The sequence below is a fragment of the Phodopus roborovskii genome, unplaced genomic scaffold (genome assembly GCF_943737965.1).
Source record: "Phodopus roborovskii unplaced genomic scaffold, PHOROB, whole genome shotgun sequence".
Classification (NCBI taxonomy): Eukaryota; Metazoa; Chordata; class Mammalia; order Rodentia; family Cricetidae; genus Phodopus; species Phodopus roborovskii.
In genome coordinates, this window is record NW_026126436.1 from 5,010,001 (window position 1) to 5,032,343 (window position 22,343).

Sequence of the window (22,343 nt, forward strand, 5' to 3'; positions counted from 1 at the left end):
CACAGTCAGTACCGTGAAATCATAATTCCCAAAAGAAACTTCATTTAAAGAAACTTTTTCATAAGAGATTCATTATGTCCTTCTCTATGAGTAGTATTATTTCAGTTACCAAAAATGTTTTCAGAACTTAGAAACAGAGCTTAAACCTGTTAATCGTCTGTTCATTTCACAGCAGCTGGTAGTCAAAGGTTAAGGTCTGGGTAAACAATTAAGACATCATAGACAGCATCTACTTTTTATTCCTTTCACTGCTTTAGACATTTCACAGGCCTCAGCAAGCAATTGATTTAAGTAGTCATCAAAATTTGGCTGAAGGATTTTATGATAGTATTTTTCTATATAAAAATATAGATTGTTTGTGAGGTTTGTTTTTGTTTTACTTTTGGGGGACTCTCCACCCAGCTCCAAAATAAATACATGGAGACTTATTCTTACTTATGGATGCCCAGCTTTAGCTTGGCTTGTTTCTAGCCAGCTTTTCTAACTTAAATTATTCCATTTTCTCTATGTTTTGCTTCTGGGCTTTTTATCTTTCTTTATTCTATATAACTTTCTTTCCTTTTAAGTCCATGCATGGCTGGGTGGGTGTCTGGGTATCTGGACCCTGATGTCCTTCACTTCTCCTTTTCTTGCACCTCAGTCTCTTTTTCTCTCTGCCCACCACCCCCAGCCCTACCTGTCGTTCTGCCTGCCTTGCTATTGGCTGTTTGGCTCTTTATTAGACCAATCAGATGTTTGAGGCAGGCAAAGGAACACAGTTTTACAGAGTTAAACAAGTGCAACATAAAAGAATGCAATGCATCTTTACATCATTAAACAAATATTCTATAGCATAAATGAAACACATCTTTTGTTTTTTCTTTGTTTGTTTTTGTTTTTTAGTTTTTCAAAACAGAGTTTGTCTGTGTAACAGCCGTAGCTGTCCTGGAACTTGCTCTGTAGACCAGGCTGGTCTCTAACTCACAGAGATCCATCTGCCTCTGCCTCCCGAGTTCTGGGATTAAAGGCGTGAGCCACCAAGCCTATCAATGTAATACATCTTAAGCTAATATTCCACAGTGTAGGAATATTGTAATTAATAATCTGTCAACATTCCATTGCAGAAGAATTAAATTTTTTTTCAGCTATCCCTTTTGAAAGTTGACACATGGCTTCTGTGCATACAATTAGTTTTTTAGTATGTATCAGACTAAATGTTAAATAGAATAGTTTTTACTTTTCTCATCTTCCTTTTAGAATACATCTCTCCACATTCTGTTCCCAATACCCTGAATCACAATTACATTTCTTTTTCTTTTAAAATAAACAGAACTTTAATCATCTTTCCTAGTGCTCTCTGGGATCTAGAACATTGCATACTCTCTTGCTAGGGAAGATGTGGCAGCAGGAACATGAAATAGCTGGTCATGTTGTTTGTGCAATCAGGAAGCAGGGTATAGGAGGAATATTTCTCCAGCTTGGGATCACACACTAAAGGAGCTTATAGAAACATTCCACACTTAAACCGCAGTATAAACCACACTGAAATCTCGAATGGGGAAGTAACTGTAGATGTTTTAGATTTTATCTTTTTGTTTGTTTTTCAGTCATTTCAAAACAAGTACAACATGATGTCATTCTTACCAATACTTAGACATTCAAAAACAAAGTTTAAAGTCACTTCTCTTCAGTATGTTTTGAATATTTCAGTATAATTTTAATGTCTAGTGCCTCACAAAGTAGCTGTTCAATAAATGTTTGTTTTTTTATTATCTGCCAAGGAGTTTCTGGGTGCAAAGTTAAGTGGTCCTAGACCTTTTTGTTGGATGAACTCACAGTCTCTTAAACTCCATTACAGTTTGGAATATGTGATACAGTATGTTTCTTAAACACACTGTATGTGTCATTTTATAAGATATGCCTTATATATAGTGGTAGTTCACAGGGTTTATAATTGAGAAATTCTATTATTTTATTGTGTAATTTTGTATTTACACATTATCTTGACAGGTCTGCTGGGAACTGGTTTCCAGCTGTTTGGTTATGAAGAAAAACTCCAGTCCAATCCTTTACAGCATCTATTTGAGGTAAGCTGTAAGACAACTTTAGAAAATGCCTTAATATTTTTTCCAGAGTACTCTACAAAGGTCTTTAAAGGATATCCTTTGAATTAACAAGGGTCCAAGACCTGATTGATTTCAGTTCCAAGTGTTTTTTTTTTTTTTTAAATTCCTGTTTTATTTGATTTTAGGCGGTATGTCCCCAAATGTATAGAATTGTCTTAGAAGCAACACATAGGATCTGGTCAGGCAGCACACATTGCTAGTCCTCAGGGGGCCAGCCTGTGCTACATAGTCTCACACAGGCTAATGGCTAAGAGAAACACTGACAGAACTTTCTCTATGTTCTGTTAGTTTATATATTTCATCTTACTTCCTGGTATTACATAGCATTATAATTCACTAAGACTTGTCAATTTTTAGTGCATACTCTTTTTGCCCTTTTATTTTCTTGTTGTATAAGAAAACCACTATAAATTTTCTCTGAATTTTAATTTTTTCATTAAGTCATTCATTTCTTCTTCCTGAGGTTTGCCCAGTGTGAATGCCCTGTTTTCTTCATTTGGTCCTTTGGATAGTTTTATTCTCTATCTCCCAGGTTTCTTTTCCTCCCCCATGTAATCTCCAGAGTTGAATTTCATTTTCATTGTCTCGTTTGTTTTCTCTGTCAGACATGATAGTGCTATACAGGGGACCAGACTACAGATGGTCTGTCTCTGTAAGGAAGAATACTCACCAAAATAATGTTCTACATCCCTAGCCAAAGAAGTCAGAGAGGGCATTTGTCATTTCCTTTTTTACTTGGTTTTTCTCTTGAAGCTAACTATGGAGTAAAGATGTATTCTCTATTTTTCATAGAGTTTATGCCTGTACCACACTCCCTTCCTTCCTTCCTTCCTTCCTTCCTTCTTTCCTTCCTTCCTTCCTTTCTTCTTCATCTTCTTTTTTGATCATTTTTAGTTCTGTGTGTATGTGTGCAGATATGTTCACATGAGTGCAAGTGCCCTCAGAGGCATCGGATTCCTTATAAGCTAGAGTAACAGTGAGTTTGAGCCAACTCATGTGGGTGTTTGGAACTGAACACGGCCTCCAGTGGGGCAGTGAGCTTTGAACTGATGAACTGTCCCTCCAGGTCTGCACCATACATCTTGATTTACATTAAAAACTTGGCCTATCTTTTCCACTAAAAGTATAATTGATAGATGAGAGCTTAACAATTAAGTCCACTTTATCATTATTAATAAATAAAATATTCCCTCTCTATAATTATTTCCTGTATTATGTTTTTATACTTAGAAAAATGGCAATTTTTTTACCACAGTTTTAGCCAATTTTTCCCAGATTCAGGCCTATTGTCTTCAGTCCACACTGGTCTCTGATATACACAGTAACCCACAAACACTTAGACACATGCAGCTCTCTTCATGTTACAGCCTTCAGCTGGGTGTTCTCACATGGTCCTCCAGGCCTAGAACTAGAGAAATACCAGCATCCTGTGTAGGCTCACCAGGAGTGGTGCCCTCTGAGGCTTGCCACCACCCTGTAGGCTCTTCAGCTGCTGCTAATCATGGCAGCCCTCTTTACTCTAGGCAGTTCTCCTTCCCTCTACCCAGGCCTTCTTCAGAAAATGCATGCCTTTTGACCCACCCACAGCTTTCAGATATAATACTGTAGTATGTTGTATCTGACCTCACTGGATGGTGCAAACCATGCTATTTTCTTTTCTTTTTTGGGGGGGAGAGGGAGTTGAGACAGGGTTTCTCTGTGCCTTTGGAGGCTGTCCTGGAACTAGCTCTTATAGACCAGGCTGGCCTCGAACTCACAAAGATTCACCTTCCTCTGCCTCCCGAGTGCTGGGATTAAAGGCGTGTACCACAACCGCCCTGTGCAAAGACTTTTTTAATTCCTGTAATTCTTCTACATTGAGATTCTGAGGACTGGGATGTGTGTGTCTCAGGGGTGGGTCACATGCTTCACACATGCAAACACATAGGGTTTCATTGCTCTCACAGTGAGGAAGGTGGTGTGGGGTAGGGTCTTCTCAGCTTTTTCACACTGTTTGTTTCAGAAGGCCTTAGAGCTTTCTTTAAAATAAGCCATAGTTGGCAATATAAAGCAAGACTTTAATGGTTACAAAAATTGAGATAATTTTTTTCTTATCAGACCGCAATGAAATAAAGCTAGACATTAATAACAATGGAAACTTTAAAATACATATACTGAAATTCTGAGAAAAGTTTGGAGTTTTTTTGACTTTCCAGTTTGCTAATAATGAAAATCATGAGTACTATTCTGCCAAAAGTTAACATTAATTAGTATTATTAATCCTTATATTTTCAAATGGTGATATTTTTAAAGATGAGAAGTACAGATTTTCACATCAGTAAGCCATGGTCACCTTGGTAGCCTTATTTCGAGTCGAGCTCATTTTTGTTTGTATGGTTTTTTGTTGTTGTTGTTGTGTCCATGTTACTGCATGTGTGTAAAGGTCAGAGGTGGACTTCAGGTGTCTTCCCTCCTCAGTTGCTATCTACCTTTGTTTGTTTGTTTGTTTTTGAGAACCAGTCCCTCACTGTCCTGGAACTCACCTGTTAAGTTAGGATGGCTAACCAGCAAACCCCAGAGATCTGCCTGACTCCCACACCCCAGCACTGGGATTATACACACATGGTACCTGTTTTGCTGCCCCCCCCATACATGTTGTGATGATTGGTGTTGGTTGTCAGCTGGATAGGGTCTGAAATCACCTAGGAGAGGACCCGCCTGGCACACGTGTGAGGGAGTAGCCGGGTTTGGTTAGCCTCTCACCACAACTGTGAGAGGTGGTCTTGACGTGGAATGCCCACCCAATAAGTGTGTGGCACTCTTCCCTAGGGTTGGGTTCTAGACTGCAGAAAAAGGAGAGAGCTTGCTAAGCACAAGCAGTTGTCTCTCTGCTTCATGGCTGTGGTTCATCGTGACCAGCTCCTGCTGCCATGAACTTTGAACCCAGGTAAACACTTTCTTCTGAGGCTGCTCTGTCTGGGTAATCTGTTACAGCAACAGGAAAAAGAATTAATATACATGGCTGTGTGTCTCCCTACCTCCTCAACTCATCTGCATCTTTAGTACTGCACTGTGGACCATCCTTTGCAGTGATTTTACCTATAATTGCTAGCTGTGTGTCTTAAGCTAGACTTGAAATGCATACAGTAGTCTGAAGTTTAATATCATTCAGTGTATGTTTGTACATTATGTGTGTACACAAGATGTGTGTGACTCAAAGTAAGAATTTCAGACCATTCATGGATATATTTGTCTATTCCTGTGATCTGAAGAAAAGTCGATGATTTAAACCTTTATTTAGCAAAATTTCTTCATTTATATCTGTCTGAGTTCTGGGACTAAAGGTTCCTTGTAACTCCCCCCTTTTGTTTTCTGCAAAAATAAATTTTTTTCTATGCAAATGTTGTTGTCATGTTTTAATACTGTAAAAGTTATGAAACCTCATTGTTCTTGTAGGTTTTTTAATAATTTATATAGTCTTTATATTACTTTAGTAATCTTATGTAATCATGTATATTTCAATCTGGAAGTGAGTTACAATTTCTAGGTAAAATCTGTCTAGTTTATATGTACAACTTCAATTCTAATTGAACTATACTCTTAATATTCTATTGTCATATATTAATAGTATATTGTGGATATTTAAAACTGCATTAGAAGTGAGCCCTTAGTAAACCACTAGCCCTATCTATATCTTTCCCGTTTATTGCAGAACTTAAGCAACAAGGTGGAGTGTGATTAAGCTTTCTAGACTTACTCCTTTTGCAATCATCACCTACATTGCTAGTCTTTCATAGATTAAGAGAATAGCTTTACATTTTTTTATTAAAAATGGCTCCTGAACTACATCTGAAAAGGATGGGCTGGAGAGTAGTCAGGTGTAGATGAAGGAAAGGCTCGGATGTTCCCACCTCTCCCTGCTCAGCTATTTGCTACTGATAGATTCAGGGATCAGGGAGTCATTACACCCTCTGTTGTGCGCCTGCTGTTGACAACCAGAGTTTGAGAATTCCAGTCCAGTGGTCACACATATGGCCCTGTTTAAACCAAACCAGAAGTCATGAATCTGGGAAAGGGACAGATCGTTATGATTGGGAGAGGGATGAGAGAGAGAAAGGAGGGAAAGCATAATTGGACTGTATTATGACATGTGAAACTGTCAAAGAAAAAGCAGTAAAACATACTTTTTAAATATCTGTTAAATCCTCTATTTGTCTTTTATTTGCTGGGTTACTTCAATTGATCTTCCTCAATGAAGTTTCAAGAAAGTTAAATTGCCCTTTAAACAAAGATGCCAAACTATCAGCTTAGTGAAAGGAGAAAAGGAAGTGACTTTGCTATGTGGTTAATTTTCCATGGGATCCTCGGGATTGTGTATGGAGGAACAGTATATAATGATGTATTTACTGTACTTTTAGGTTTATGTACAAGTCAATAAGGAAGCTACAGATGATAAAAATATAGCAAAGTTGGCACACGAATTCTTCCATCGACTAGAACTGGGCGACATGCAGGCACTTTCACTGTGGCAAAGATTTCGGGACTTGAGCATTGAAGAGTACACTCAGATTTACAAGGTATCCTAGAAGCTCTGTGTTCCTCTTTGCTGGGACTGCTGCTTATCAAGCCTGCTGCTTAAGCTCTTATTTAAGAATAGACCATTAGTTTAGTTGAAAATTCCATCAAATGGGATTCTTGGGGGAAAGATCTAAAATACAAAATAACTCAAAGCAGTGCCAGGGTAACACTACTCTAGACCTTATTCTTTCAAGAAACATGCTCTGTGAGCTAGTACTAGATGGTGGTAAAGAAGGTTCTGTGGGAGGTAGTGAGCAAGGCGGAGAGCGTAGGAAAGGGGAGCTAAGAGGGCTAGATTGGAGCATGATTGGCTGTAAAAGGGTAGCAGACTTCTGGTCTCACAAGTACCTGCAGTGGCCCTTGACTGCATGAATACCTGGAGTGTGATGAGGAACTGTCACAGTAAACATCCAGTGCCCTCTAGACTCTGAAGCCATGCATACCTGTGGTTGCATGGCAAACTGCAGGTGCATTCTGAGGGCGTGGCCAGTGGTGCTGTGTGTCATTAGAAAGTGGAAACTTTATTTTCCTGTCTTGTGGTGGGTGGTAAGACATCTTTAGTTTTGTCTTCATATAAAAAATTAACATTTCCCCCATATTTATGAATCCTTTTAGCGCCTTGGAATACACTTTGATGAATATTCAGGAGAATCATTTTACCGTGAAAAATCTCGAGATATCTTAAAGTTGCTGAACAGCAAAGGACTTCTAAAGAAAACAACGTATGATTGAGTTACTATTTTTTTCCTTATTTTTTTGAAGATTGTGACTCACTGTGTAGTTGTGGCTAGCCTAGAACTATACACAAAACTGGCCTGAAATGCACAGAGATCCTCCAGCCTCTGCCTTTCAAATGCTGGGATTAAAGGCATTCAACACCACACCCAGCCCCAGGCTGTTATGTGTGTTCTTTGACACTGGCGTTAATGCAGTCCCTGAGTGAAGACAAGGATAAGGTCTATAATCTTTTTGCCATTTGTACTTTCTCTTGCCAGGTATGGTGGTACAAATCTTTAATCTCAGCACTTGGGAAGCAGAGGCTAGAGGGAGGACTCTGTGAAATCCATGATAGTCAGGACCACATAGTGAGACCATGTATCCAAAAAAAGTACTTTCCCAAACTGTGGGAAAACTTACCTGTAATTTCTGCATGCAGTAGTGAATTCAAGACTGGTCTGAACTATACATCAGGTAATGAGATGTTATATATCGTTATCATAGCCAAAGTCTTATATTTGTAGGAGAAAGGATGGCACCTGTTCATAGGAGGGAACTGAAGTATAAAATAATGTGCCCTGACTCCTGTTACATAAATTAATAATTTGAAAAAAGGAAATATAACATACTTTTGTAGCTTAACCTTGACTTTTGCGGGGGGGGGGCACGGGGGACACGTCAGCACCAGTTTCAAAAAAATAATTAAGTCAACATATGAAAATAAGTGTAAAGTCAGAGATGATGGTAATACATCCCTATTGACATTGTTGCCTTGAAAATTCTTTCCATTTTGAGAAACTTGACAAAGCAAATTTTGCATTTTCGTGTTACTGTATTTTGATGTTTGGATGCATATACTCATTGTGGAATGTCCAAATCAAGCACATTAGTATACTTTACTGTGGCAAGAATGAACTATGTGCATATCTCCTCATATAGTCAGATATGATATGAACATTAAATTGTAATTAATTGTTGCCATCTGGTAAGGTTGATTTCTAGAACATAGTCTTTCTTTCCAACTGCAACTTTGTACCCTTTAACTAGCATCTTCCCTTCCTACCTCTGGTACCTAACTATTCTCCTTCTGAATTCCACTTGTGATGTCATGAAATTTTTGTTTTCTTTTGTGCCTTATTTATTTCTCTGAGCAAAATGTCCTCCAGGTTCATTTGTGTTGTCACAAATGCCATTTCATTTTTAATGCCTAAGGCGTAGTATTTCACTTTATGTGTATATTATATCTTTATAATCTACGAGCAGATGGACACTGAGGTTGATTTCATGTCTTGACTATTGTAGATAATGCTACAACAGACAAGGCAGTGTGATATCTTTTCAACACAATAATTTTAATTCCTTTGGATACATATCCAGAAATAGAATTGTTGTGTTAAAGAGTGATTCTTTAATGTTTTTCAAGGGCCTCTTTACTACTGTCTGTAATGGCTATACTAACTTACATTCCTACCAGTGGTACATAAGGATCCCATTTCTTCACATCCTTGTCAATACTTGCCATTCCTTTTTGTTTTGTTTTTTGTTTTGTTTATTTGTTTAAATAAAATGCATTCTAATTCAAATGAGGAGCTACCATTGTAGTTTTCACCACATCAGCTAATTTATTGGTTTTGACAATTGTTGCTTATAGATAGTTTGAACTGGTCCTCCTTACTGTTCCATGAGCAATAAAAATAGCTTCTGGTTTGCCAAGACTGCTACAGATTATTCTACCTTCAAAGTAGAATCATTACATTGATTTTGAGTTTCTCTTTTGCATTTTCTAGAACAGGAAATGTTGTAGTAGATCTCTCTGAGACTGGTGACCTCTCTTCTATCTGCACTGTGAAGCGAAGTGATGGCACTTCTCTCTATGCAACCAGGTTTGTACTGTCTGTGAAGGTGAACTTTGCAATGTGAGACTTCATACTCTTTGTCCCAAGATTAATGCAGGATAGTCATCTTATCCTCCAAACCATTTTTAAAAAATCCTAGTTGCAAACTATAAATTGATTTGCATATTTTAAGAATATTTGCTGGGTTTCTGTTGATTGCCGGTTGCAATTTCCAGAAAGATTTAATATCATAATATTGGGACTCTATATTAAAATTTATTGACTATCATAAGCTGTTCACAACAGAACATATCATTCTGTCCATGGGCCTTCATAATCATATATTAAGTGTTTTTATAAGTACATATTGTCAGGAAATACACTCTAAAAAAATGACCAAGTTAAGGTTCAATGGTGACCTTACACATTAAAGACCATTTTACATACATGTAAATGCCAACTTCTTTATATTGTGAGAAATTAGGAAGTGGGCTTCTCCATGCCTCTCACCCTGTGGAAATGAGCACTCATTGTTCATATATGAGAGTCTCACTTACTAAGCACACATGATTTGTAGAATGAAGCCAATGGGAAGAGAAGGCAGAACAATGAAACAGCCATAACCAAACACTTCTGGCACAAGGTCCCAGTGTCCCCAGCCCTGAGTTCTGAGTTTTAAGTAGGTTATAAACCAGTATATACATTGGTTTATTGCCATTGTGGCACGAGGAATTAAATCCAAGAGTATACATATGTTAAGCAAGCTCTGTTCTACTCACTGAGCTATGCCAACAGCTTTACATAAACTAAATTATAACATAATGGTATTTTTGCTATTGAATACCATCATTATAACTTGAGACGACCAATTAATTTTCTTAAAGTTGCTTAGAGAACTCATCTCTTTCTATTTTAGTATTTTTCTTCATCAATTTCTTGGAATTGGGGTATGAGGGAAAAAAAAAGAAATGTTTTAAGAGAAGTGTGTATATGTGTACATATATATTAGAATATTTCATTGCAGCAACTAATTATTGCTAGGCAAATTAAAGAAACCAAGCCCTGCACCAGTGTGCAGACTTTTCTAATTAGAACATAAGCCACTTGTCAGGAAGGTGTGGTGATGAGCACCTTTAATTTCAGCACTCTGGAGGCAGAGGCAGGCAGTTCCCCTGAGTTCAAGAGCCGCCTGGCAGACACAGAGTTATAATTCAGCCAGTGCTACTTAGTGATGTCCTGGCTTAAAAATAAATAAGTAAATGAATGAATAAGTAAAGTTTTTACTCAAGTGTGAATACATATTCCATGCAGTGCCTAGATCATAAGATGGACACAAATGATATTTTGATCATTTATAACACTTCAAAGGATGTTTTTAAAAAATGTTTTAAGTTTTCTCAATATTTTCAATTTCAATATTTTAATAACCTTTGATGTTACTTTTTAATGTGTGTTATCTGTTTGTGGGAATGTGTACATGTGAGTCCAGGTGCCCTGGGGTCTAGAAGAGTTTGTGGCTTCTCTGGAGCTGTAATTGTAGGAGGTTGTCATCTACTTTCCTGTGTTGGGAATTGCACTGGTTCCTCTGGAAGAATAGTATGTTTGTGTCTAACCACCAAGTGATCCAAGGACTTAAGAGCTTTTTAAATGCAGGAGAAGTTAGTGCATTTTAGTGATCCAAGATTCTGGAAGTTTTTGCTAATACATCCAAGGGCAGCAGAAAGTACTTCTTAGACTCTTTTATCATCTATATTATAATTGTGTTCTTTGAGAAAATTTATCATAGAAAAGTAACAACTAGATGGTTCTTTCCAGTAAAGGGTTAGTTAATTATAGAACACTGTAAAATACCTTTTAATGATTATTTGCTCTATAGCTTTTATTTTTAGTGTTTTTAATTACACTTTCCAGGGCATTGTTGTTTTGTTTTATTTTTTTCCCAAACCTAGTTTTGTTATTACTTCTTATCAAGAATATTGGGACTCTAATAAGGATGATTCATATCATCCTTCAGGCTATAGAATAATACAGTTTTTAAATAAAATTGTTTCCCTATTACCAAGTAAGTAAAAGTAATTATAGCCACACACACACACACAAACACCCCTTTTTTTTTTTTTTTTTTTAGGGATCTTGCAGCTGCCGTAGATCGTATGGACAAATACAATTTTGATACAATGATTTATGTGGTAAGTAATCACAATTAAAAAAAAGGTTATGAACCCTGCCTCATGGAAACTAGAAAGAGACAGAAATAGAAATAGGAAACCAGGACCAGGAAGATGGCTCAGTGTGTAAGGTGCTTGCCTTGTAAGAGTGATGATGTCAGTTTGATTCCTAAGACCCAGGTAATGATGAAAGGAGAGAATCAACTCTAAATAATTTTTCTCTGACCTTGGCATGTCAATCATGGCATGAATGCCTTTGCAAGCACACGTCCACATCAGCAAACAGAAAGGGAAACCATGGTGAAGGTATGGCAAAAACAATTTTGTAACTATGGGAAATAATTAGATACTATGTTGAATAAGATAGTGACTTCTTTTAAATTTATTTTAAAAAAAAACTCAAAAATCAAAAGTTTACATTGCTTCATAGTGAAAAAAAATTATCAAAATCAAGAGGGTGGTTATATGAAATTACTACATGGCAGTTGCATCTGTCCTAGTGATGAATTCCAAAACAAATATTTCTTAATTTGTTTTGGGGGTAGGAGTTTGTAATCTGGAATTTTTCCCTTTTGTTTAAAATTGTATCAAGGGAATAGAAATCCAGCAGGCACTCATCTGTGACACACAGACATACATACATGCACAACACTCATACACATACAATAAATCTTTTTGCATGTTTAAATAAAATTTAAAAACTATCAGCTCATTCTATTATAGTGTTATTGTGTAGGCTTTATTTGTATAAAAAATAAAGTATTAGAATTGTTTTTAAAAGACCTTTCAGGAAGTAGTGGCACATGCCTTTAACCCCAGCACTCTGAGGCAGAGGCAGGCAGATCTCTGTGAGTTTGAGTCCAGCCTGGTCTATAGCTCTAGTTCAGAGACAGCCAGGACTACACAGAGAAACCCTGTCTCAAAAAGAAAAGAAAGTAAGAAAACGTTTAAAATCTTTTAATACCTTAAGAAAAGCAGTTTCAGACTAGCATCACTCACTCACTTCTACAGACACATGAGGAACTTTGTCAAAATCAGATTGGTATTTGTAGGCACATTCTAATCTCATCAGCTCGTCTATGCATCCGGTATAGGCTGGTTTTGTGGAACTGTATCCCATGTAGAGATCTGTGTAACCACCACCACATTCAGAGCAGACTCCTGATGATCCAACAGTTAATCACAGTTCCCTCCAGCCCCAGCTTCGATCTTCGTTACAGATGCTGTCACTTTAGAGTGGTGTGTAAATGGCATCCTATGTAACTTTCTGAGATTTTTTTGCCTCCCAGTTTAGTATTGCCCTTGAGATCCATCCCAGCCATTGTGTTACTAGTTTGATCCTTTTATTGCTGACTGGTATTCCAGTCTCCTGTGTTTAAGATTTATTTTAATTTTTATTTATGTGTGTGTGAGAGAGAGAAATGAATGAATGTGTATATGTATGGTGCATGTGTGTGCAGGTACCCACAAACCAGAAGGAGGCATCAGATTGCCCTGGAGCTGTGGTTAACCGCCGAATGTGAATGCTGGGAACCAAACTTGGGTCCTCTGGTAGAGCAGCTTGTAAATACCCTTAATCACTGAGCCATTCTCCAGCCCCTAGTATGTTTATTTAAAACACTGACAATGATTTTAGTCTAACAAAACTCTAATGTGAAATTTTATTTATTAACTTGTCTTTGTTTTGTTTTATTTAAATTCCAAAAAATTTCCCCAAGGCAGACAAAGGGCAAAAACGGCATTTTCAGCAAGTGTTCCAAATACTGAAGATCATGGGATATGAATGGGCAGAAAGGTGGGATTCATGTTGTCCTTTGTTTTCTGATAAATTCACTAACAGCTTATGTCAGCTAAGCCTCAGAACATAAGTACATTAACTTATGTTCAATTCTCTTTTCATTAAATTTATGTTCAATTCTCTTTTCAGGATATTAATATGAAAACACAGATTGATTTTGTATTAATGTATGTCCTGACAAATTTATTTATTAGATGTCTACTATCAGTGTTTTGGTTTTCAATTATTAATATCCATTTCCCATTCCTCATAAAGACAACCAGTAATTTCATCACAACTAATGGTTATCTCAGTAAGGTGAAACTTCAGTGTACTGCAAAAAAAACACATTTTATTTTTTGTTTTTTTACTCACCATATTTTAGTTATACATGATATCTTAATACATGTATATGTTGTATTTTTATCATATTCACACTGTTCCCCTCTTCTTCCACTTCCATTGATCCCCTTGCTAATGAGTCCCCCTTTTGATTGATTGATTGCTTTATTGATTGATTGATTTTCTTATGGGCCAGTGATTTATTAGGGTTGCTTAAAGAATATGGGTAAAATGTTATTGATAGAAGCAGGGACAACTTTCTTGGAGCAACAGTACAGACAAAAATGTCTTCCTTCACTAGCAACTATTAACTGCCTGTATGTCCTCAGGGAGGGGTAGAACTTCATGAACCCCAACCAACCCTGTGAGAGAATGTTCTGTGGTACCAATCTTGGGCAGGTTCACAGTTCATTAATGTATTGTCCCTGCCATATGTAAAAGACATCATTCCACAACACTCTCCTGCTTCCCCCGACTCCTATATTCTTTCCAAACCCCTCTTCCACTGTGTTTCCTGAACCTTGGAGTGGGTGGGGTGATTTAGATGTCACATTTAGGGCTCAGCATTCAATAGTCACTCTGTAGTTAGACTTTGCAATAACTATTGCCCACTGGATAAAGAAATTTCTCTGACCCAAGCTGACATTTAGAAGGTAATTTCATGAGTTTAATATGTCCATTTATCAGAACAACACTTGTACCTCCTTCATTAAGGCTTAACAGCATTCAAGCTATGAGCCTTAGCTATGTATACATTACCAAGTATGAATTCCCTTCTGTGAAGTGGGACTCAAATCCAACCAGAAAGCAGTTAGTTACCCCTTGCCAGTGTTACACCAGTGGGCACATCTTCTCTGGCAGGCCAAGAATATAGCATGAAAGGTTCACAGCTGAGTAAGATTATTGATTGTACCTCTTCTCCCAGCCTTTAGCATCTTCTGGCACTGTGAAAGCTAACCAGCAGGGAGGACACTTGCAGCCCGGTCTCAGCTTGATTTCTCAGTGTCCTGTACTTATGTCTTATACTATTCATGGACAACCAGATAGCTTGCATTGCTTTAGGGACTCAAGGAGCTTTCCTTAGTAACCAGTCATAAGTGGTATCTACCCTGTCAATGAGTTTGTTGTTGTTTTTTAAATAAACTTACGGCTTCTGGAAGTAGTTTATTCTTCCACATAGAGTATTACCATTCAAACTTTTAAAAGTTATTCTGTTTTTTAATTAGCTTACAAAGTAACTGGTTCACTTATAGCTTCCTCATACATTCTTGGTTTTGGTTGACCCTCTCCCCTATACTCTCCCCCACTTGTTTGATCTCCATCCCCACTTAAATTTTTCCACCCCTGCTATTAGGGGTGCAACTCAGATGTGCCTTGCTATCACTGCCCCACCCCTTCCCAGGCCTCTCATGAGTGCCTTTCTACTTTCCTGGCCTCTCCACACAACTGATTCGTACATAAATGCCCTCATGTAAAAAACAGAAGTTAGGACAGAACATAGCAGGGTTTTGTTTATCTGAACCTGGGTTACTTAATATAATATACTGGGTATATGCATGTAGAATAATGAAAGTAGATAATTGGCTCTCTCATGTTGCACAAAAATGAACTCCAAATGGGATTGTAGAACTTACATAAGATCTAAAACTGCTAGAAGAAAAAGTAGGGAAAATAATTATAGGCAAATATAAGGACTTTGTAATAGCACTTCAGTCACTCAGAAAATAAGGCAAACATGTAACAGATCAACCTTGTAAAGTTAAGCATGTAAACAAGAAAGGAAACAGCCAAGTAAAGAAAGTGTACACTATACATTATATAGGATTAATATATATACAATGCATAAGACTTTAAAGAACACGAATTAAAGAAACAAATAGCCAAACCAAAAAATTTAACAATGAAACTGAACAAAGAGGTCTCTTAAAAGATTATAAATGGTGTCACAGTAGTCAGAAGGCAGAGGCAGGAGGATCTCTGAGTTCAAGGCCAGCCTGGTCTACAGAGCAAGTTCTAGGGCAGCCAGAACTATTTCACAGAAAAACCCTGTCTCAAAAAAACAAAACAAAAAACCACCTAATAATAATAATAAATAAAAAACAAAAAAGTATGTGTATGCCAGTAAATATTTTTTAAAGTATTCAATAGTATAAGCCACCAGGGAAATGGAAATGAAAACTACTTGAGATTCCATCTCACTGCAATCAGAGTGCTTTATCAAGAAAACAAATGACCACAAATCCTTATAAGGGTGTGGGGAAAGGGACAGTGTCTACTACTGTATCGGTAGAAGTATAAACTGGTACAGCCACTGTGGAAATCAGTATGGAGCTCCCACCTGACTCAGCTAAACCATTTCTGGGCATTTACCCAAAGGGCTCCGTATCTTACTATAGAAACCTACATTTCCATGTCCACTGATCCTCCCTTACAATACAAGGAAATGAAATCAGTCCGGTTGTCTACCAAATAATGAAAATGTACCTGTGTACAACAGATTTTTTCAACTATAAAAAAAAAATGAGAACTATTGTTTGAAATGGGGTTCCTTGCAGAAACTGGCCTTGAACTGTGTATGTACCTGAGAATGCCCTTGAACTCCTAATCTTTCTGCTTCCATCTTCCAAGACTTGAATCGCTACCATGCATGCCATTCCTGGCTACATCCTATTTCTTTAGTAATTTTTAACAATTCTACCATGAGGTTAAAAGTTTGCTTTCTGAGTGGGTGCTAAGATATACTTACATCATTAGCACCTTTTTAGCTTTTGGTTAATAAATGCCTGTCCATTTCAGGTGCCATCATGTAGCTTTTGGGATAGTAAAGGGAATGAAGACTCGAAGAGGGGATGTCACTTTTCTGGAAGATGTCTTAAATGAGGTTCAATCAAGGATGCTGCAGAATATGGCTTCCATCAAGAGTAAACTCTCTTTGCTACTTTTATGCTTTCTTGGGACTTCCACTGAATCTGATCAAAAGTAGCTTTCATTAATTTAACATGTAGTTCAGTTGTCCATTAATATAACATCTTGAATGTTGTCAGACATCCTGTGAAGCTTGCATTTTTATATATGTCTGTGTATGTACAAATGCACATATGCATACATTCGTGTTGAGGCAAGAGGAGTTCTCAGACATAGCTTACTTTTTATAACAAACAAACATACAGAATCTGTTACTGGCTAGGCTGGCTTGTCATTGAACCCCCCAACACTGAGATTACATGCACAAACCACTACTCTCAGGTTTCTTTTATTTAGTTATTTTTTAACAAGTTCTGGTTTTCCTACTCAGGTCTTTGGGCTTTCAAGTCATGCTTTTCTGTTGCTGTGATGAGACACTGTAAGCAAAGCAACATATAAAGCATTTAATGTGGGACCAATGGATCCAGAAGGTTAGAGTGAGGAATATGGCAGCAGGCAGACAGACACTGGAGTAGTAACTGAGAATTTACATCTTGATCCACAAGCAAGAGACAGAGAAATAACTGGGAGTGACTTCCAAGCCAACCCCTCAGTGACACACCTCCTCCAACAAGGCCACACCTAACCCTTTCCAAGCATTTCCACCAACTGGGGACCAAACATTCAAATATGAGTCTATGGGGTTTCTCATTCAGAACACCACATTAGGCTAGCACTTTACCAACTAAGCTACCTTCCAGCCCAAGTCCTTGCATTGTAAATTGGATTCAAGTAATCAAAGGTCATATAACTATTATTCACCCTTAGGAACATAAAGATGGGCTTTATCTGTACCCTACAAGAAATAGGAAAATATATATGAATGAATGAAGTAAGTTCATGTTTCTTCACTTTGCTATGGGCAGGAGCACAGACTATTATAGGAATGTGGAGTACCCATTATCATCTTATTTTTTTTATCACGTTTCAGATTTTTTTTTTTTTTTTTTTTCATATGCTGTTCCATTATTCTCAATGGTAAGGTACAGGTTGAAAGTAGCTGCCTTTATCTGTTTCAGCAACAAAACATCTGGAGAACCCACAGGAGACTGCAGAGAGGGTGGGGCTTGCAGCTCTCATCATCCAGGTGTGTTACAACTCCTTCCTCTGAGATCTTTTTGTCTGGTGTGTAGCAAAACCCAGGGTTAATGGTGTACTCTCATTTCAGGACTTCAGAGGTTTGCTCTTATCTGACTATCAGTTCAGTTGGGACCGTGTTCTGCAGAGCCGTGGGGATACTGGAGTCTTCCTACAGTATACACATGCCCGCCTCTATAGGTAAGAAGAGCCTTCAGGGAAGCTTGGCTGTCCTTCCCTAGGCTGGAACCTGCCTGGTGTGGCTGGCCTTGTTTTCTGGACTTTTCCACAACTTCTCATTCAAAAATGGGTAAAGTACAGCAGACCACTATCATGTATCAATCATCTGTTTTAAGAAACACTTTTTCTATATTGCCTTATTTCATCCTCACAATAATTCTGCCAGAGAATATCCTGTCAGCTACATTTTAAGAGACATAAAATAATTTGGGGAAAATGAGATTATATCAATGTTAGTATCCAAGTCCAGGGCTATATTAAAGAGATCAAGAATGTATACCCAAAGCTAATATTCATCGCATGTAGATATGGACCCTCAAAAACTGATCCTTTTACGTTTGTTTAAACTTTTGGTGCCAGTTTGGAAGAGACTTTTGGATGTGGTTACCTCAATGACGTCAATGTTGCTTGTTTACAAGAACCACAGTCTGTTTCAATTCTCCAGCATCTTCTCAGGTATGAGGTTTTTCTGTTATTGCCAAGTCTGATGCTCTTAACTAAATATTATTTACTGACTCCTAGAGTCATTTATTCAGAGGCTGCCTCCTGTCTCTAGACAGGCATAGTTGGGCCCAAAAGGAATCTGCCTTTTGAGAACAGACTGGGATCAGAGATTAAGGCAGTGTTGAAGGTCAATCCTAGCCTTAAAAATATTACCATAAAATACAGTGACATGAAGGAGTAGTGTATGGTCTAAGCCCAAGGTCTACAAAAGTGAAACCTAGTAAGGGCATGGTCTCCAAATAAGAGCATCCTCTGAGGCTGTGGTATGACTGGGTGAGGAAAGCCCTACCTCTGAGCAGCTTTTCAGACTGTGAATCCTTTAGTTTGCCTTGTGGCTTCAGTTCTCAATCTCCTATGCATTTGTCTGCTTAATACCACCATATAGGCAGAACATACTTGGTCTCTAAGAGATCAGAGAACACAGAAGTAGGTATGTGTCTAAGAAGGCAGTTTTCTTCAGCTAAGAAGACTAATATGTAAAAGAAAACAAACTCCCCTTATTCCTTAGCCTTGAGATCAGAGCTTACTGCCTTAATAGGCAAGGTTTTTCCTTTGTCTGTTTTTGCTCAGGACTAGATCTAAGAGATATAAAGATGATTTAGAATGTCTCTGCTATCAAGGAATTTATATGAAAGAAAAAATGCATATTAGTGATCAAATGTACCCAGATCTTTTTTCATAACCCACCCTCCCCATCCCTGTGACAGGGTTTTTCAGTGTTAGCCTTGGCTGTCCTTGGAACTAGCTCTGTAGACCAGGCTGGCCTTGAACACAAGAGATTCACCTGCCTCTGCCTCCTGAGTGCTGGGATTAAAGACATGCACCACCACTGCCCAGCTTCGTATGCTTTCTTAACACCCAAGGTATTTAACATCTTAACAGCTTCAGATAACCAATGATTAGCCTGTTCCTGTCACTTTTAGGTTTGACGAGGTACTCTATAAATCCTCTCAGGACCTGCAACCCAAGCATATCGTTAGTTACCTTTTGACACTAAGGTAATTTAAATTTTTTCTTTTCAAAATCTTCTTACGATTTATTTTTATTCAATGTATGTGTATATGTGCACTCACAGGTATGCATGCTAATTTAAAGTAATGATAAACTCAGAGTCTCAATATGGTAGATGCTACATTGAAGAAAGCAATCAATGCACTTCCCCTTGGAGTACTTCAACCAAAAGGGAGGCAGAGCTTTTCATCCCTTGCCGTCTGTCTGGAGCTTCTGAGTCACTGGCTTCTGTAAATGTACCTGTTGTGTGAGGCAGCCCCAGTGCCTGACTGGATGCTGTCTTGTCTGTCCCTAACAAAGGGCTTTGCTGTCTATTGAACAGAAGAGGTAGCGTCACATGGGGAAGGAGTAAGGGACACTAAGAAACCTTTGTCAGAGTTTTACACTGGAGGAAACTTTATTGACTTGAGCTGACCCAGAAACAATCAGAGAAGCAAACAGCACATATCCAATACTCATATACTGTTTCAGATTTCATGGTGGATATTTATTTTAGAAGGCAGCTTTTGTCATATCTGCTGTTTTCAAACACACATACATTGTTCTCTGGGTCAGGGACATAGAAGAATACCTAACTTACATTAGGTAAGTTAGGTAACTTACATTAGGTAACTTACATGGGAAGTCCAAGACAAATAAGGTTGGTTATCAGATTGTTCTCTTAAGGAAGGTCAAACAGGCTAAACCCATACATGGGTAGCCACCTAGGCTTTAAGTGACCTCCAGGTATATTAAGTTAGCTGTAACGTCAAGCCAAAGTTCAGTCTCTTTGAATCTAAGAGATAGTTTCATAAAAAATGGTATCACCACATGTGTTGGTGCCTTTAGAGGCCATCAGATCCTCAAAGCTGGAGTTACAGGCAATTGTGATCTGCCTGACATAAATGCTGGAAAAGGAACTCAGGTCCTCTAGAAGAGCAGCATGTACTCAACTGCTGAGCCATCTCTCCAGCCCCTATATATTTATCTCTTTCATCTAAAGGTTTCTTGCAAATAAATCCCTTGTCCTAAAAATTGCTTTTTCCTTTAAGTTATAGGAACTGTTACATTTTATCTGATAATTAGATTTCATTGTATTTAATTGGTTATTTAAGGTAAAATCATAGGAATTGACAATGGCAAGGGTAGTTATAACAGAGTAGCATGTGTATTGCCAAAAGTAGATATATGAGATGCTGTTAACCCAGATCAGCTTTGACAGAGTGGGCTTCTCAGGAGGAAACAGCAGGCGGTAACTGGGAAGTGGCTGGGAAGAAGGAAAGGTCCAGCAAGTACTATAGCTATAATGGCTAAAGGGATGAGAAATAATGAGTCCCAGCTTTGCCTTAGACAGTTTTCAGGGCGTCTGGGTCCATATTGTTTTAACCAGACACACACACACACACACACACACACACACACACACACACACAAATCAGTTGTAGCAAAGGGAACAAATGAATTAGGAAGCAAATCAATGGTAGTAGTTGAAATGTACAGTAATTTAAATGCTTTTACTCACTATTTCCTGAAATGAGAGAATACTACAACTTTCTTGTATAAGAAAGGGTCTCACTGTGTAGCTCTGGCTAACATGGAACTCTTAATCCTCCTACTTCTGTTCTAGGAGTACTACAGCCCCCCGACCCGTGTGTGTGTGTGTGTGTGTGTGTGTGTGTGTGTGTGTGTGTGTGTGTGTGTGTGTCTGTCTGTCTGTCTGTCTGTCTGTCTGTCTGTCTGTCTGTCTGTCCAGAAGACAAGGGGGCACCATGTTATCCTTTAAGTTGTCTACATAAAGAAATTCTTCTTGTTAGAAGGCATGCCCTACTTCTATAAAATGGTGAAATCAAAAATCTCAAAAACTAAACTTGAGTTTAGTATTTTAACTTTATTACAGACAAGCAAATGCATTTATTTCAACTTTCATAACTTCAGATAGCCTCTTTAGTGAGTATAGACTTTTCCTTAAAGTTAAGTGGTTTAGGTGTCAGATTTGTGGGACAGGAAATTATTATTGGTCTTCATAGTGATTTCTCTTTTTTCCAGTCATCTTGCAGCTATGGCACATAAAACACTCCAAGTAAAAGACAGTCCTGCTGATGTGGCTGGGGTATGTTACATTGAATGTCCTCTATATAACTCCTTGGCAGCTGAAATTAATATTATGTTAGTCTTAGGAACTTTTCTGAAATAACTTCTGTAGCTTAACTACAGCAGTATACTCTATGACTTAAGTAATAAATCAAATTTAGCTGTAACAATCTGTTTAAATAGTAGACTATCAAATGTATGTTCCTCCATCAAGTGTCCAAGTGACAAATTCTGCCACTGCACACCCTTTCTATATTGTTCTTTTTGTAAGGGATACTAGGATACATTTCTCCTTGCCTAGAGTATGCAAAGGACTATCAATGGGAATTCCTACTTTAAATTAGAATTACTTCTAAAATCATTTTTTTCTTTTCTTTTTTGCTTCTTGCTAATGTATTATTGAACATTTAATCATTATTTTGTAGGCCAGACTTCATCTTTTCAGAGCTGTCCGTTCTGTCCTAGCCAATGGAATGAAGCTTCTTGGAATTACACCTGTATGTAGAATGTAATATGTAATTTCTAATTAAAGTATGGGTTTTTAAATGCCAAACAAGTTCTAGTTGTTATCAGATGGCTTGCTATTCAGAGTAGAATTTAAAGTATTCTGTGCCAGAATGTGTGTGTGTATATGTGTGTGCGCGCGCATGTGCATGCTTGCATGTGTGTGCGTGTGTTTAGGGGGAGGGTTGTTTTCCAGACAGGGTTTCCCTGAGTAACTATAGTGGATGTCCTGGAACTCTGTAGACCAGGCTGGCCTCAGACTCACAGATCTGCCTGCCTCTGCCTCCTGAGTACTGGGATTAAAAGCATACACCACCACCACCTGACCAGAACATATACTTTTATACAATTACATTAACTTATTTAACTTTACTCTTTAAAAAATCGTGTATTCATTCATGGTCAGTAGGTATTCAAACACGTAAGATATTAAGTTGAGTCTTTTTTAAATTTCAAACCTTGTGATACAGTT

General features: G+C 37.9%; 1 protein-coding gene across 2 annotated transcripts in view; it reads left to right on the forward strand.

The window, feature by feature from the left end:
- Rars2 (arginyl-tRNA synthetase 2, mitochondrial) overlaps positions 1-21,923 on the forward strand; it is a 43,454-nt gene extending 21,531 nt beyond the window's left edge. For both annotated transcript variants that reach the window (XM_051187505.1, XM_051187506.1), the window contains 13 exons: positions 1,990-2,066; positions 6,503-6,661; positions 7,278-7,384; positions 9,167-9,262; positions 11,343-11,403; positions 13,101-13,177; positions 16,298-16,422; positions 17,485-17,552; positions 17,634-17,743; positions 18,143-18,238; positions 19,210-19,284; positions 21,323-21,386; positions 21,793-21,923. In XM_051187505.1, the coding sequence (XP_051043462.1) occupies positions 1,990-2,066; positions 6,503-6,661; positions 7,278-7,384; positions 9,167-9,262; positions 11,343-11,403; positions 13,101-13,177; positions 16,298-16,422; positions 17,485-17,552; positions 17,634-17,743; positions 18,143-18,238; positions 19,210-19,284; positions 21,323-21,386; positions 21,793-21,879 (1,202 nt within the window). In that variant the 3' untranslated portion in view covers positions 21,880-21,923. The remainder of the gene's footprint in view (positions 1-1,989; positions 2,067-6,502; positions 6,662-7,277; positions 7,385-9,166; positions 9,263-11,342; positions 11,404-13,100; positions 13,178-16,297; positions 16,423-17,484; positions 17,553-17,633; positions 17,744-18,142; positions 18,239-19,209; positions 19,285-21,322; positions 21,387-21,792) is intronic.
- Positions 21,924-22,343: the final 420 nt, after the last annotated feature.